Source organism: Chiloscyllium plagiosum, unplaced genomic scaffold, assembly GCF_037043375.1.
Source record: "Chiloscyllium plagiosum isolate Xiang-an unplaced genomic scaffold, Cpla_swu_hap1 HiC_scaffold_20, whole genome shotgun sequence".
Taxonomy (NCBI): Eukaryota; Metazoa; Chordata; class Chondrichthyes; order Orectolobiformes; family Hemiscylliidae; genus Chiloscyllium; species Chiloscyllium plagiosum.
The window spans coordinates 63,198,090-63,216,438 of NW_028270158.1; the positions used below are offsets into that span (position 1 = coordinate 63,198,090).

An 18,349-nucleotide genomic window follows, 5' to 3' on the forward strand; every position below is an offset into this window, starting at 1 on the left:
CACCCGCACCAATCAACCACACCGCCCTGGGACCCAACATTTCAACTCCCCCTCCCACTCTGCAAAGGACATGGAGGTCCTGGGCCTCCTTCACCGCAGTTCCCTCACCACCCGACGCCTGGAGGAAGAACGCCTCATCTTCCGCCTCGGAACACTTCAACCCCAGGACATCAATGTGAACTTCAACAGTTTCCTCATTTCCCCTTCCCCCCACCTCACCCCAGTTCCAAACTTCCAGCTCAGCACTGTCCCCTTGACCTGTCCTACCTGCCTATCTTCCTTTCCACCTATCCACTCCACCCTCCCCCTGCCCCTGACCTATCACCTTCATCCCCTTCCCCACTCACCTATTGTAATCCATGCTACTTTCTCCCCACCCCCACCCTCCTCTCCTTTATCTCTCCACCCTTCAGGCACTCTGCCTGTATTCCTGATGAAGGGCTTTTGCCCGAAACGTCGATTTTACTGCTGTGCTTTTCCAGCACCGCTCTAATCTAAACTCTGGTTTCCAGCATCTGCAGTCATTGTTTTTACCCAGATTTATACAAGGCTAGTTCCAGTTAAAAGTAACCTGCAACGCTTACAGAAACAGATCTGGAATGATCTGTGGTACTGAATTTGAACAGGCAGGTGAGTACATTATTGCACGGGAGGGCTGAGTGTTTTTCCGGGGATTCTGATGCAGCATTTGGCACCTTAAATGGAGGAGGTTAAAAACAAGGGTTATATATCCACAAGAACTGCATAGGCACCCTGGTAGACGGCTCTTATACTTAATATTCAAGGACCTGGGTACAGTACAAGATGTTGTGATGGTACTTAGCCTTTAAGAGGGATTTATCCTGTGCTATTTCTGTTGCAGAGAGGTGCTGCCACAGTGGCATCGCAATATCTGCTTCAGAACCAGTGGATAAATAACTTGGAGCTCAGTGTTTTTTTTAAATTAGACAAAAGAAACATGAGTGGGTGGAGTCAGATTCCCAGAGAGCCAGGGTTTTAGTTTTGCTCGGAGTTGGGGTTTCGAGTTGATGTTGAAGCTGCTGGATACAGCTCTCTCTCTGTCCCTGCTGCAGCAAAAAGCTAGAGTTCTCTCTCTGCTGCTCGAGCATTTCTTTCAGCGTTCTTATCTCCTGAACTGGAGGAGATCGCACATGAGGGAAACCTGAATTTGCCTTTGCTAATGGTGCATTTACAGGATGCTGCTACATTGAAACGGTTAATGATTAGTAGTTAACTAACATGTTAATTTTTTATTGGGTATTTCAATAGAGTTAAAGTTATGCCAATTCTTAATTTTTGTTTGTATCTTAACCATGTTGTAAGAATATTGGTCACTGCATTGAGTATAGGAGTTGGAAGATCATGTTGGGGCTGTCCAGCACACTAGTTAGGCCACTTTTGGAATACTGCATTAAATTGTGATCTCCCTGCTATAGGAAAGATGATGTGAAATTTGAAAAGGTTCAGAAAAGATCTAAGGATGATACCAAGGACAATGGTTTGAGCCATTGGGAGAGGCTGAATAGGCTGGGGCTGTTTTCCCTGGAGCATCAGAGGCTGAGGGGTGACCTTATAGAGGTTTATAAAATCATGAGGGGCATGGATAGGATAAACGGACAAGATCTTTTCCCTGGAGTGGGAGAGTCCAGAACTAGAGGGCATATTTTTAAGGTGAGGGGGGAAAGATTTATAAGGGACAATGTTTTCACACAGAGGGTGATGCATGTATGGAGGTGTGGAGGCCGGTACAATTACGACATTTGTAGGATCCCAGAGATGTACAGCACGGAAACAGACCCCTTTTGATCCAATTCGTCCATACCTACAGGATAACTCAACCCAATCTACTCCCACTTGCAAGCACCTGGCCCATATCCCTTTCTATTCATATACCCATCCAGATGCATTTTAAATGTTGCAGTTGTACGAGCCTCCACCACTTCCTCTGGCAGCTCATTCCATACACTCACCACCCTCTGTGTGAAAAAGTTGCCCCTTAAGTCTCTTTTATATCTTTCCCCTCTCACCCTAAACCTATGCCCTCTCATTCTGGACTCATCCACCCCAGGGAAAATACTTTTATCTATTTACCCTATCCATGCCCCTCATGATTTTATAAACCTCTATAAGGTCACTCCTCAGCCTCTGACACTCCAGGGAAAACAGCCCCAGCCTATTCAGCCTCTCTACAGCTCAAATCCCCTAACCCTCGCAACATCCTTGTAAATCTTCAAAAGGCATCTGGATGTTTGTATGAATAGCAAGGGTTTGGAGGGATGCAGGCCAAATACTGGCAAATGGGACTAGATTATTGTTGTATATCTGATTGGCATGGACAAGTTGAAGACTGAAGGGTCTTTTTTCAGTGCTGTACAGCTCCATAACTTTATGGCTAATAAAGCATGTTTTGCTTAAAGCCATGAGGTAGACTAATCGAATCACACCTGGAACACCGTGCCTTACATTTGCCTTCAAATTAAATAAAAAGTTAAATTAAAGGAGACAGCAGAAATCTTATTTTGAGGGGGTTTGGTCTGGTCCATAACAATGTCTCGTGATCAAAGACTGGGAAACGGTTCAATTCAATGCCCATCGACCCCATCAATTACCCAGTAACAATCTCAACTAGTACCTCAAATTCAGAGCTTCACTGTACCCCTCCTGTTTTAAGCCTCAGTGACCCGCCCCCATATCTCTCACATGTACTGAGGTACTCCAGTATGACCAGCATAGCCCCTAACCAAATGGCATCACCCCCACTGGCACACCTTCCTATCTCTTGTACAGCACAAGTGATTCAAGAAGGCAGCTCACCATCACCTTCTTGATGGACAATAAATACTGGCACAAGTTGGCAAAACCCCCCCTCCATTAACAAATTCTAAACAAGTAACTCTGGATGCCAAGGGGCTAATCAGTGGTAAGTCCCTGTACTGATGGAGATGGTGCTAGCTGGACCAGTGACCTGAAGATGGAAGCAGCCAATACAGGCACTCTGGATTTCCAGGCTATGATTGATGTAAGCTGGCCCCTCTTGATGCTCCTGTCCTGGTAACGCCAACCCCATGTCTTCATTGTACTCCCACTTAATGAACTGCCAACTGGCCAAGTAGTGGGGGATGACCCAAGAAGGGGAGAATAAAGCTATGAACCAGCGACACTGTCATCTAAAGCAGCAGCTCAAATACTGACACTATGGGTGGAATTTAACGTCCTCCCTGGCAGTGAGGTTGTTGGCAGAGAGGGCATTTAATCAGGAAAGAAGGTGGACCCCCTTCTCCACCTTCTCATCTCCAACTTTGAAGGAAAGCCAGAAAATTCATAGAATCCTTAGTGTGGAGAGAGGCTATTCGGCCCATGGAGCCAGGGCAATTGTGGCCTCCTCCCACCATTTATATTTTAGATTAACCCAGTGGTTGGCGGGCAGAGCTGGGAGGTCCTCATGATGCAGGGAGCACAATCCTGGAGGGATTCCCTGCAGTTACCTAGGGCATTGTGGATGGGTGCCTTCACCTGAAGAACCCACTGCCATGGAGAGGGACTTGGCATCAGGACCCAGCCTCTGCACCTTCTGCCAATGTCACCTGCCCATCACTCCATGCCTCCGTACCCTCCCTACAAGCTTACCCCAACCAGACGCTGCCTTCCCATTGGCACTGCTGGTCAGTACAGCTGTCGGCCCCTGATTGGCTGGGGTGGAGAAGGCCTTCTGCAAGGCTGGGTATCGGCTGAAATGTTTGGATCCGAGATTTGAAAGGTGTTGATTTTAGATAAAGGAGAAACCTGTACTTAATCAGACTTGTTTCAAACAAACCTTGAAATTTAGTTCCTGTTAACAACCTTAGCTCAGCCAGATTTCAACTTTCCGAGGCCATTCAGTCCATCATACCCTTCAACGAAGGTGCCTTCTTTTTGTCACTCCGGCTTGTACAAAGTCAATTGTAAGGCTGTGATGGAGAATATTAGTAAGGTTTTCTGCTAGTCACGTCTAACTTCACAAAATGAATTTTGGTTCACTCAAAATCTGGGATGTGCCACATTGAGGTGAGTGGTGTTGGACAAGGTAATGAACGAGGAGGTGTTAACCTGTGAGCTAAGCTGAAGTTCCAGTCATGGTGATACATAACAGAACCACCGCAAGGAGCTCCGGGCAGCTGTAGTGGGAACCAGTCAGGACTTCCACTCATTAGGAATGTTGGCAGTATCATAGAATCCCCACAGTGTGGGGGAAAAAGCCATTCAGCCCAACAAGTCTACACTGACCCTCAGAATATCCCACCCAAACCCACCACCCCCCTCACTCTATCCCTGTAACCCTGCATTTCTGGTGGCTAACCTACACATCTCTGAACACAATGAGCAATTTAGCATGGCCAATCCATCGGACCTGTTCGGATGTCTCCAGGTCTTAGCCTCACCAAATAGCATGAGGTATAGTTGAGAGGGAGCTGGATATCTCCAGCAGAGAGAATGAAAGCATTTATTAATAGTGTGTGATGAAGCAAGGTGCAAGGTGACTTGTTTGAGTCATGAATACTGGCATAGATTGGTTGGGCTGGCTACATATTCATGCGAGGAAACTGTTTCAAAAGCGCTGCACCTAAAGAAACCAGACTACTCCCCATGATGATTCAATTGTTCCTTGGTCAAATTCTCCACTTGGCTGGTTTCTGACAGTTATACCATTGGTCACATTGCCTCTCAATGACACAGGAGAGCATTGTTTAATGCTCTCCTCTTTTGACTGTGATTGAATGACTCTGTGTGGAAATTAGAGGCTGGAAATTGGGTGAATCTAGCAGTTAACTGATCATGGTGGTGACCAACACGTGGAATAGGTTGGCACCATTCTCATGCAGGGACATATAAATGAGGCCCAAAGGACTTCCAGTGTCGCTGAAGCTGATACTGGGAAGCAACCAGTGCCTTTAGGAGGAATTCCAATGATTCCTGTGATGGCCGTACTGATATGTGAGGAGAGATTGAGTCGGTTAGGATTATAATCACTGGAGTTGAGAAGAATGAAGGGTTTCTTATAGAAAACCCAGAAAATTGTAACAGAACTACACAGGTTAGATGCAGGAAAGATGTTCCCAATGGTGAGGAGTACAGAACCAGGCGTCATTCCTTAAGGATAAGGAATAAACCCTTTAGCACTGAGATTAGGAGAAATTTCTTCACCCTGAGAGTGATGAACCTGTGGAGTTCACCACCACAGAACATGGTCAAGGTCAAAACATGTTTTTAAGAAGGAAATAAATGGAGCTGTTGTGTCTAAAGGGATCATGGGATATGGAGAAGAGTGGGGTCAGCCATGATTGTATTGAATGGCGGAGTGGGTTTGAGGGGTCTTAGAATCACATGGGACAGAAACAAACCTTTTGGTCCAACTTGTCCATGCTGATCAGACTTCCCAATCTGACCTAGTCACATTTGCCAGCACCTGGCCCATATCCTTCTAAATCCTTCCTAATCATATACCCATCCGATGCCTTTTAAATGCTGTAATTGTACCAGCCTCCACCACTTCCTCTGGCAGCTAATTCCATACAATCTCCACACTCTCCAGCCAATTTCTCTTTTCTGTGTAACTGTGTCTCTATGAAACAGTGATGGAAAGAAAGGAGAACATTAACAACATGTCTTCTCAGTGACTTTATTGGAGCTGGATTTTAATCTGGACACAATTTTACAAAAGACTTTAACAACTTGTTAGTGTCAACAACTGCTTCCGATTACATGAACTACGTGAAATTCCCTTTCACAACACATCCTGCTGCTAACAGCTACATTCATCGGTGAGGCAATGTTGATGAGCAGGTCATTGTCTTCGATGGCACAGCTTCTCAGCTCATCTTCGGATCTCTAGAAGGAGAGGCATCTTCTGGATCTTGGCACGGAGACTTTGGTTGAGTTTTGCGAACTTAACTCATTGGTTCAGGCCCGATAACAGGTGCAGTCAGCTGTTTGTAGAGTAGTTTAGCTCTCAGTTGGATTATTTTTGCAGAGGGCATCTTCTCAGAATACTATTCAGTTAGCGAATTTGCGAAGATTTATAGCTCAGGTTGAGGTTCTGGATGTAGGTTTGCTCGCTGAGCTGCAAGGTTCATTTTCAGATGTTTCGTCATCATACTGGATAACATCATTGAGCCTCTAGATGAAGCACTGCTGGCATGGCCCGCTTTCTATTTGTTTGGTTTCCTTGGTTGGGTGATGTCATTTCCTGTGGTGACGTCATTTCCCATTCTTTTTATCGGGGGTGATAAATGGGATCCAAGTCAATGTGTTTGTTGATAGAGTTCCGGTTGGAATGCCATGCTTCGAGGAATTTTTGTCTCTGTTTGGCTTGTCTTAAGATGGATGTGTTGTCCCAGTTGAAGTGGAGTCCTTCCTCATCTGTATGTAAGGATACTGTGTGCTGCTGCAAGAGTGCTGCAGTGTTAGAGGTACTTGCACATTCCATGTCCACATTCTAAGGCATCCAGTATCCATTAACAGCATCTGATGTCCAAGAAAATGCAGCATTGGTTAATCACATCAGCTCACACCTCCCCTGCCGCCTTTACCTCCGTCCAAGACCCTAATGGGCGGCATGGTGGCATAGTGATTAGCACTGCTGCCTCACAGTGCCAGAGACCTGGGTTCAATTCCTGCCTTGGGTGACTGTGCAAACTCCACAGACACATTCTCCCTATTATGCGTGGGTTTCCTCCAGGTGCTCCGGTTTCCTTCCACAGTCCAAAAATTTAGGTCAGGTAAATTGGCCATGCTAAATTGCCCATAGTGTTAGGTGAAGGGGTAAATGTAGGAGAATGGGTCTGGGTGGGTTGCTCTTTGGAGGATGGGTGTGGACTTGTTGGGCCAAAGGGCCTGTTTCCACACTGTAAGCAATTTAATTTAATCTAATCTAATAGATCATTTCAAATCCTGCAGAGGTTTTCCTGCACATCCACCTACCTCATCTACTGTGTCCATTGCTCTCAATGTGGTCTCCTCTACATTGGGGAGACTGGACGCCAACTTGCAGAGCGTTTCACGAACATCTCTGGGACGCACTCACGAAACAACCTCACCACCCTATGGTCAACTACTTTAACTCCCCTTCCCACTCCCCCAAGGATATACAGGTCCTGGGTCTCCTCCACTGACCAATCAAAACCATCCGCCAACTGGAGGAAGAACACCTCATCTTCTTCTACCTCAGGACGCTACAACTACATAGCATCAACATTGACTTCACCAGTTTCCAAATTTCCCTTCCCCGACAACCCCCCCCACACCCACCTCATCCCAGATTCAATCTACCACCTTGGCACTGCCCTTTTAACCTGTCCCACATGTCCACCTTTCTTCCCACCTATCTGCACCTCCCCACAAACCTATCACAATTATCCCCCCACCTGCATCCACCTATTGCCTTCCCAGCTACCTTTCCCTCAGGCCCACACCCACCCCAAAATTTATCTCTCAGCGTTCCCCCCCACCCCCCCCAGCAACATTCCTGATGAGGGGCTTATGCCTGTAACGTCGATTCTCCTGCTCCTTGGATGCTGCTTGACTTGCTGTGCTTTTCCAGCACCATGCTTTTCAACTCCGATTCTCCAATATCTGCAGCCCTCGCTTTCTCCTTGGAACTACATGTCAGGAATGCTCCAAACTTGCCTGGAGGCATATAGTTCAAACGGCGTGCAAGAAACTAACACTATTCAGGACAAAACAGCCCACTTGATTGGCACCACCTTCACCATTCACTCCCTCTATTGCCAATACTCAAGAGCTGCAATGTGTATCATGTAAAAGATGTACTCACCAAGGCTCCTCCAGCAGCTACTTCTGAACCCCCACAACCACTTCCATCCAGAAGAATGAGAGCAGTAGATACCGGGGCCACCACTTGCAAGTTCCCCTCCAATTATCCTGATTTGGAAATTATCACCAGTCCTTCACTGGGATAAAATCCTAGAATTCCCTCTAACTGTATTGTGGGTCTGCAGTGGTTCAAGAAGGCAGCTCATCACCACCTTCCCAAGGGGCAACTAGGGACAGGCAATAAATGCTGGCCCAGCCAATACTGCCCATGTCCCAGGAAATAAATAAGGATGAAAAATAAACTTGTGAGAAAAAAAATTGTAAATAGCACATTTGCACAGCATTGGGGTGTAACTGAAAATAGGCTGCTGGCAGTGGATGGATTAATGATAGGTTGCACACACTGGGAGCACTAACTATAATTAGTGATCTCAAACTGCTGCTGCTTTTACGGTCTACTGAAAGTAAATGGCCAGTGAGTAATTTATCCTGCCTTGGTCGAATAAAGCCCTGATTTGCGAGTTTAAATATATGTCAGGTTAAAGGGGACATGTCGACCGCACCCTGCTAACAAACCCCACACTGTCCCACTGTCCCCACCTCTCCCAGCCTTTCCGATTGGCCTTCCCTCTCTCTCTCTCTGAACTCTCTGTGCGAATGTGGTAGTTTGCCAGTTCCTTGAACCGTCAAACAAGAAACAAAATTGCATCACATCATCTTGACAATAGATTAGCTGTAATTTTGCTAAGCATGTTAGAAAATAGATGCCAACTCTTTGCAGAGAGATGAACTTTTTAAAAAAAAATTGCTGATGCACTTCCCGTTCATGAGCAGTAGCCTATGGTCTTCCAAATAATCACAATGAGGGGGCTCATTGCCATGGTTTCTCCTCCCGGTCTTAAAGCATCTCAGTTTGTTGTGAAGATATTGATTTGGAAACTGATTAATCCTGTAAGTAATCCGTGAGGAAATTTGGATTCTCCTTTGTATTAGATTTTATAGTCACATGGACTCAGGAACAGGAGTACAGTGAAAAGTATACAAAGTTGCCATTCTCCCATTGTACAAAAGACAAAACTAGGCTTTTTAAAAAAAAAACGGAAATAAAAGAAACTGAGCCAAAAATTTTCCAGATCTTAAAATCCTTATCCAAAGGAAAGGACGAAGTCCAGATTTTAAAATCTTATCTCCCCGAGCCTAGCCCTGGCCTAGAGTTTAGGTCAGCCTCCTCCTGGGGTATGTTCCACTGACTGTCTTTGCAGCCATCACTGCCGCCTTCAATCATTGGCAGGGGCTGTGGATTTAATGGGAAAATGCTACTTTAGAGTTTCGTGAGATGACATTTGGATTGGTTAATTGGCTTGCTTCACCTTTTTAGTAGTTGGGATTTTGGATGACATGTCAATTAGTCTGAATTCTATCAAAGATCTAGTCTGTAAATCATCTACTTAATGAATCTTAAAGACATCAAAACTTACTTTTGTTGGCATATTTACAGTGACATATTATAAATATATTGATGGAAGCACATGGCTGTTAATGTTTTGTAAATTGGCACGTAACGTTGGTTCTTTTATAACGCGATGGTTGTGTTCTTGTACAACCCATGTTATAGAAAAATCACGCTTAAGGAATGGTGCTTAAAGTGTTGGCGATGTAATCACATTACAGCCAACACACTTTTTAAATGTTCATGCTGTGGAAACAACATTCCCCCAATTCGTTAACTGCGTTAGTAAATTCACATTGACGAAATGCGTGTTATAGCAGAAGGACCTGTATTTTTACTTTATCAGGTTCATAAGATGATCTATTTTGTCTCACTTATACAGTTATATATGCACCAGTTATGATATGTCTGCAGATTTGCGGAAAAATATGAATCTACATTTGATTTGTTGAAAACATAAAATGTTTCTACACGTGAAAAGGTGCCTTCAGCCCTTATCTTCCATCTATATTGTGTCCTGCTCCATTTATTGAAATAACATTGTGATGTGAACATTTCTCTGACAATTGTCCCATTTGATTGAAGAAAGATTTTTTAAATGTTTCAGTAAATTCTGTTAGTACTTCCTTTTTATTTTAAATTAATAAAGTAATGTGGCTTTTCCTCATTATTCAGTGAGTTCATGGACCCGATAATCTCAAACTAAGCTGTGGAATTCGGAGACCCCAAACTTAATTCCTGTTCTGCTAGATGATGGTAATGAGGAGTATGATAGCATCTGAGGCTAGACAGCAAGGGAGGAAATTGGTCAAGGTTCCTGCGAATGATTAAGTTGAGAAAATGTGTGTGTGTGGTTTGAACAAGTTTGTGTTTTACTGTAATATCATAAGTGACCAAATTCATGTACACTGACTTGATTCACGCCTTTAATGAGATAGACACAAAGAGTCATTGGTACCAAAGTAAGAATATAATAGCCACTCTTACATTGGAAAAGGAGAGGAATGAAGTAGGAAATTGGGGGCTGATGGGGGTGGGGGAGAGCTGTGGGGGAGTTGGGGGAGGTAACTGAAACACTGAGTTTGAAATTCCATAGAATGTTGGCTGTACAATGGTAAGATCCCCTTCAGAATGAATGAAATTTCCATTCATTTTAACACCATTTTGCAGTACAGAATATTGTAGCTTGCGTAATGAGTAATGATTTATTTAGTTTTTATTGGAGGCATGAGCACACAACGGTCTTTATCTAGAATAAATATCCTGTTTAAATGCGTTAGCACTGCAGAGAATTATCATTAATCTGAGGTTGTGTGGTCTAGGGTTAACCTGACAGATAAAAGTGGGGCAAAAGACTCAGCATAAACCTTAATTTTAATCTTGTCCATGCTCACAAAATCAATTCAAGACCGCCTTTGTCAGAGTTTACTGGCACTTCTTATCATTTTTTTTCTTCTCTATTCTTATTTAATGTGATTTTTTTTAAAGCAGCTTTCAAAAATGTCGATGGTTAATTGCCTCATCCATATCAACAGGCACATACAAAATGACTGAAATTCCTGGTTTCCAACGTTTGCAAGGATTTGGTTCCTATGCAGCTTGGGATAATTGAATTCCATTTCCAAAAATCTTGGTTCACAAGTCTACAATTTAAAGCATTTGTCGAGTCAATGGATTAAATGTAAATGTGGAATTATATGATGCCACACGTTAATACTTTTAGGAGTTGATTTAATTTCATACTTGAGTGCAATCTCTATAACATACTGTAAGTTTCAACTGAGTGATGAAGAGGGGAGTCAATGTGACTTTTTACATTGGGAGAGGTTAGAGAAGCTCTGAGCCAGATATCATTGTTTCCTTGTATGCATTTTTAATGCAATTTAATTTTTAAAATTTCTTCTTTAGTTTTTATTTTAATTGCACACAATACTGGAGTATTGTTTTCACTGGTGACCCGGTCAAAACTGCTGTGTCCTGATGTAGTGAAGCACTTTTTTGGTGGTACTGGGACATAACCATGCAAGCCTCTGAGAAATGTCATAGATATGTGGATGCAAAATAGGAAACCCTTGCAAAGTATAGATGGTCCCTGATTTTCACAAGCATCCACTTTACGATCGCTCGTGCTTAAGAATCATTGAATTTTACAACACAGAAGGAGGCAGTTCAACCCATTGTGTCTGTACCAGCTCCTGAAAGAGCTACCCAGCTAGTCCCAGTCTCCAACCCTACCTCCACAAGCCTGCAATCCCACACTGGAGTGTAATTCTTTTCTCAGTTATTCATTTGTGCATTGTGGGCATCGCTGACTGGGCTAGCATTTATTGTGGGTATCGCTGATGGCCCAGCATTTATTGCCCGTTCCTAGTTGCCCCTTTAGAAGATGGTGGTCAGCTGCCTTTTTTTTCAACCGCTGCAGTCCATGTGCTGTGGGTTGCTGCTGCTGTGGCTTGACCCACAATGCCATCAGGGAGGAAATTCCAGGATTTCGACCCAATTTTAAAGATCCGGCATACAGGCATTTCCTGTTTCAGAACAGCCACTTTCTGTTATGCTGCACTGTGCTCCGGCTTGGGTACAAATCAACTTGCGCACAGGATGGAACCCAGGGACTTGCCTGGACTTTATTAGCAAATGGGAGACCACAGCCAAAGCTGTCCCTTGTGTCAGGGGTCGACTGAAATGGTAGGAAAGTGGTTTTACTGTATGGTTTGGGAACCTCATTGGCAACCTCTACCCTCTTGCTAATGCCCCATTTGTTCTCCTGTTCAAACCTGCTGTATCTTGTCTCAGTTGGGATACTGATCATTTAACTGTACAGAAGGTTCTCAATGAGTTGAGGATGCACCCTCTCCATATTGATGCACTTGGTTGGGATGGGGAGGAGGTGGGGGTAAACCTTTGTCTGCCAAACTGCAAAAAGTGACTGGAGACTCCCACTTAGGGCCAGGTAGCCGGTATGCTAAATTTTGGACTACTCTAGTGGTTTTCCAATGAGTTATAACAGGGTCTCACTTCAAGGGGCAGCATATTTTGAGGTCTCTTTCTGCTATTGATTGGGACGGACTCACTGCCCCTGTTCTACATTATACAGATGTGTTCTGTATTTGGAAATTAGATGGAATGATGTCCACTACACTGTACAGAATAAGACCACCGCAAGATAGAATCACTTCTCACAATTGGGATGAAAAGTTTTGAATTTTAATGGTGCATCTTGTGTATTTTTCTGTGCTCTCATTACAGACACAACTTTGACAGTTTAACTTGCAGATGTAACTTTCACCAAACAGCACAATTATAATTTGAAAAGACTGTCACTTAATACTTGAAATTTGTCTGAAGTTTCCTTCAGTCACAAATGTTAATATGTGCTGGCCTTAGAAAGTAGGGGCCAGCACTGAGGTCTCTCCTTATTAGCATTCAGAACAATATTCACTTCCAGATAGCCAGCCAGTGAGCAATAAAAGTGCAGTTAGCAGCAATGGTAGTAGTTAATTTCTCACTATACACAGGTAATGGTAAGGTACCGTGGAGTGTTGTCAAACAAAGACTTGGACATTCAGGTGCATAGTTCCTTAAAAGTTGCGTCACAGGTAGACAGGGTGGTTAAGAAGGCCTTTAGCATGCCTGCCACCATTGCTCAGAGTATTGAGTACAGGAGTTGGAATTACACAGAGGTTGTACAAGATGCTGGTTTGGTCACCTTTGGAGTATTTTGTACAGTTCTGGTCCCCTGCTGTAGGAAGGATCTTCTTAAATTGGAGAGGGTGCAGAAAAGCTTTACCAGGATGATACTGGAAAAGAGTGGATCTTGACGTAGTGAGACAGAATAAAACTATTTTTATTTCCATTGACTAATGGAATTAAAGGTGTCACAGTGGCTCAGTGGTTGGCACTGCTGCCTCACAGTGCCAAAGTCCCTGATTAGATTCCACCCTAGGGTGAATGTCTGTGCACAGTTTGCACATTCTCCCCAGGTCTGTGTGGGTTTCCTCCGGGTGCTCCAGTTTCCTCCCACAATCCAAAGATGAGCAGATTAGGTGGTTTGGCCATGCTAAATTGCCGATATGGTTGGGGAACTCGATGGGCTGCTTCCACACTGTCGGCATTCTATGAAACGTTGAACAGGTCACTGACTCGTTTGCTGAGTATGCATTCTCTCAAAGTCAAGATCCACTTTGCTGGATCAAAGAAATGGTTTTGCTGGTGTCTTTAAGATATTGTCATGCAGTACTCACAAGACGCTAAGATCTTTTCTCTGTTTTCTTTCCCAGTGGTGCGGGGTCACATTCGATCGGTGTTCCATGATGCAGAGCGACAGGAGTCTATCGTTAGCGTGAGCACCACCAAAATTTATAGACAGAAGTATACCCTCTTTCACCCGATAGGAAAATACGGAAAATCGTTTGGAGAAGTCAGGACATTTTTGAAGTGTGGGGTGAAGCAAGGAGTCGGGACCTTCATTTTCACAGGTCATGTCCACTTTGGGGAGGCATGGCTTGGGTGTGCACCTCGCTACAAAGATTTCAAGAGGATCTCCGAAGTGGCCAAAGAAGCACACGAGAATCAGTGTGAGATTGAGTCAGACTGATGCTGCTGAAGTAATGATGCCGAATTTTAACCCGGCAGGAAAGGGGTGTAAAACATATGCCACCGTGGTCCATTGAGAATCGCACTGTGAAGAGAATCCCTGAAGAGAAGGCTTTGGAGATGGTTGCTTCATTGTTCAGCGAGAGTGACTGTGACTGTGCTGGTAACCTCTCACTGTGCAAAGGACACTGTGTGGGGTTGATTTATTGCCCGATGGGAACAATTGTTACTGCACAGCCCAACCCCGTATGTCCCTCAGAGAGGATGGGAGAGATGATTCATTGTCCAAGGCAAACAGTTGAAAATGTGCAATCAGCCAGGCTTTGTGAGGGAGTCGATTCTGGTCGAAGATTAAATTTGTAAAATAGTTTCATGTTCAAACACTTGTGGAACACTCCATGGCTTGACAACAAACGGTTTTGCATCCTGATAGAACTTTCCATGTATAAAGTATACAGGCTGCACGATCCTGTAGTTGCATAATAAAGATCCTTTTAACCTAAACGAATTAGCCAGTAACACAGAAAATGTTGACCTGTCAATGACGGCAGTTTTTGCATGTGGCCAGTGCATTTCTAATTGTGTGCCTGAAGGACAGCCTGATCAAACCTTCCGTGATTCAAGAAGAGAATGTTTACTTTGTATATTTTTGTTATATTTATAATTTTTATTTGGTGCAGAGTTAACAGGCGAGAACTGCAATCGATAAAATTGGAAATGCTAAGTCCGATATAACAGTTCAAATACTGACACATCAGTATTGGTAACAAGAAATTGAGTTCTGCAATATCGATAGTTTTTATCTCTTCCAGTTAATGTTCTTATGGATCCCTGGCATCTATTCACGCATTCCCTTTGCACCACATGATCCTGCCTCTCAAACTATACGATCCCCATTCATCTCATTCAAGGCAGTGGAGTTTATTGCCTTTTTTTTTTATGATCCCTAACAGAAAGCTGAGCTCTTGTCCTCACATTCTCTTTTGTGAATAAAGTAGTAAATATTGCACCAAACACTTACAACATTGACAAATTCATGTTCTCAGTAAACCTGAAGAACTAGGAGTGTTTGGGATTTGGGAATTTGGAATGGGGTGGGTGCATGTCTTTAAGCAGGGAAAGGCTAAGGGCAGGACTTATACAATTAATGGTAGGGCTCTGGATAATATTGTAGAACGGAGAGACCTAGGGGTTCAAGTACATAGTTCTTTGATGTTTGCATCACATATGGATATGGTGGTTGAGAAGGCTTTTAGCAGACCTTTGAGTACAGGAGTTGTGACATGTTGAGGTTGCACAGGATATTGGTGAGGCCTCTTCTGGAATACTGTGTAGAGTTCTGGTTGCCCAGTTAAAGAAAAGGATACGATTAAATCGGAGAGGGTTCAGAAGACATTTACCAGGGGTGAAGGGTTTGAGTTATGAATAGAAGCTGCATAGGCTTGGATTTCTTTCATTGGTGCCATTGGAGGTTGAAGGGTGACCTTAGAGATTTATACAATCATGAGGCCTAAATAGGGTAAATAGCAAGAGTCTTTTCCCTAGGGCGAGGGAGTTCAAAATTGGGGGGCATGGTTTTAAGGTGAGAGGAGAAAGATGTAAAAAGAACACGAGGGGCAAGAGTTTTAGTAGTGTTTCATGTATGGAATGAACTGCAGGAAGTAGTGGATGCAGATATAGTTGCAACATTTAAAAAAACATTTGGACAGGTACACGAATATGAAAGGTTTGGAGAGATACGGGCTAATGCAGGCAGGTGGCACTAGTTTAGTTTGAGAACATGGTCGATGTGGACTAGTTAAACCAAAGGGTCTGTTTCCGTGCTGTTTGACTCTGTGACTAAGACCTGTATTCTGATTTGAAGTGGAAAATGTGGCACTAGTGAATTTCTGAAGTTTACAAAATGCCTACCACTGAACAGAAAACCAATCCGCGATATTCAAAGACTTTAGCAACTCTTAAAATTGAACAGTTTAATTTAAAGGGACTTCAAGTTGTACGTTTATCCAATCCTGAATTAAACCTGGACCAAGTGATAAAATTGACTGATACCTTTACTGTGCATTTGTTAAAGATTAGAACTTTCTTAGGCTTTCCAAACGTTGTACTGAAGCAACATGGTGCTGTCAACTGCACATTCATGTAAAATATTTACAGTAATGTTATTTTCTATGTTCTTCATTGTGTTTGTGTGTCTGCAGCTAACTAGGGTGTACATGGTGTAAATATTTATGCTTAAAAACAATCCTGAATTCAGTGGATGGAACAATTGAGACCTTCTGAGTCTCCGTGTATAAATACGGCTATAGTTTGTTCTTTAAGAATGTACCTCCTGTTTTTAAAAAAAATGTTTTCACATTTGAAAAGTTTATTAAACCTGAAACAAGTTGCCATTCACAATAGTGTCCATGTGAATTGTTTATATCATATCACAGTAGACTGAATGATCACTTCCTGTGCTCCATTTAGATTTAGGTTTTACTGTCACATGTACAGTGAAAATTGTGCAATGTCACCATTCAGTTCAAAGTACAAAATCGTAGGTGTAAAAATAGAAAAATAAAGAAGTAGCTTTTTAAAAAGTCCACCACTACAGTTCTTCTTAGTATAAAGTCAAAAAAATAAAGAAATGAAGTTAAAAGGGACCTAACGAGTAACTTCTTCACTCAGAGGGTGGTACGTGTATGGAATGAGCTGCCAGAGGGAGTGGTGGAGGCTGGTACAATTACAACATTTAAAAGGCATCTGGATGGGTATATGAACAGGAAGGGTTTGGGGGGCTATGGGGCGAAGAGTGAGGTGCTGGAAAAGCACAACTGGTCAGGCAGCATCCAAGAAGAAGGCAAATTGACGTTTCAAGCGTAAGCTCTTCATTCCTGACTCTCCTGCTCCTCTGATGCTGCTGACCGGCTGTGCTTTTCCAGCACCACACTCTTAGACTCTGATCTCCAGAATCTGCAGTCCTCACTTTCTCCTTAGAGGAATATGGGCCAAGTGTTGGCAAATGGGACTGGACTAATTACGGATATCTAGTCAGCATGGACGAGTTGGACTGAAGGGTCTTTTTCCTCACTGTACATCTGATTCTCTGTGTGTTTTGCTTAAAACCTAGTGTGGGCCAATCGAATCACAGCTGGAATAACTTACATTTGCCTTTAAATGAAATAACAAGTTGAGGTCAGGGTTATCTCCTTAAATATATTTTGGGGGGGGAGGGGGTGGTTGGTGTGCTCATGACACTCCTTTCTTAAGCCTTAAGCCTGCATTCGCTCCATACTGGGCTTTCCCCACTAGGGCTCGCGCTTCCCCTACACTGGCTGGGTCCCGCCCACGTCTTTATTGCAGAAGTGTGGCAGGCACGTAGATGGTACAACTTCTGCAAAGATATGAAAGCTTCATAGATGGTAGAAGGTAGCCATACAGATATACAGCATGGAAACAGACCCTTCAGTCCAACCTGTCCATGCCGACCAGATATCCCAACCCAATCTAGTCCCACCTGCCGGCACCCGGCTCATATCCCTCTAAACCCTTCCTATTCATATACCCATCCAAATGCCTCTTAAATGTTGCAATTGTACCAGCCTCCACCCCATCCTCTGGCAGCTCATTCCATACCCCTACCACCCTCTCTGCGTGAAAATGTTGCCCCTTCGATCTCTTTTATATCTTTCCCCTTTCACCCTAAACCTATGCCCTCTAGTTCTGGACTCCCCGATCCCAGGGAAAAAACCTTGTCTATTTATCCTATCCATGCCCCTCATAATTTTGTAAACCTCTATAAGGTCACCCTCAGCCTCCGACACTCCAGTGAAAACAGCCCCAACCTGTTCAGCCTCTCCCTATAGATCAAATCCTCCAACCCTGGCAACATCCTTGGAAATTTTTTCTGAACCCTTTCAAGTTTCACAACATCTTTCTGATAGGAAGGAGACCAGAATTGCACGCAATGTTCCAACAGTGGCCTGATCAATGTCCTTTACAGCCGCAACATGACCTCCCAACTCTGACCAATAAAGGAAAGCATACCAAATGCCTTCTTCACTATCCTATCTACCTGCGACTCCACTTTCAAGGAGCTATGAACCTGCACTCCAAGGTCTCTTTGTTCAGCAACACTCCCTAGGACCTTACCATTAAGTGTATAAGTCCTGCTAAGGTTTGCTTTACCAAAATGCAGCACCTCGCATTTATCTGAATTAAACTCCATCTGCCACTTCTCAGCCCATTGGCCCATCTGGTCTAGATCCTGTTGTAATCTGAGGTAACCCTCTTCGCTGTCCACTACACCTCCAATTTTGGTGTCATCTGCAAACTTACTAACTGTACCTTTTTTTTGCTCGCATCCAAATCATTTATATAAATGACAAAAAGTAGAGGACCCAGCACCGATCCTTGTGACACTCCACTGGTCACAGGCCTCCAGTCTGAAAAACAACCCTCCACCACCATCCTCTGTCTTCTACCTTTGAGCCAGTTCTGTATCCAAATGGC

General features: G+C 43.7%; 1 protein-coding gene across 1 annotated transcript in view; it reads left to right on the forward strand.

Moving 5' to 3' along the window:
* The window catches only part of metrn (meteorin, glial cell differentiation regulator), a 47,766-nt gene extending 31,511 nt beyond the window's left edge, over window positions 1–16,255 (forward strand). The window contains exon 4 of the mRNA XM_043711118.2: window positions 13,540–16,255. Within this exon, the coding sequence (XP_043567053.2) occupies window positions 13,540–13,856 (317 nt within the window). The 3' untranslated portion in view covers window positions 13,857–16,255. The remainder of the gene's footprint in view (window positions 1–13,539) is intronic.
* Window positions 16,256–18,349: the final 2,094 nt, after the last annotated feature.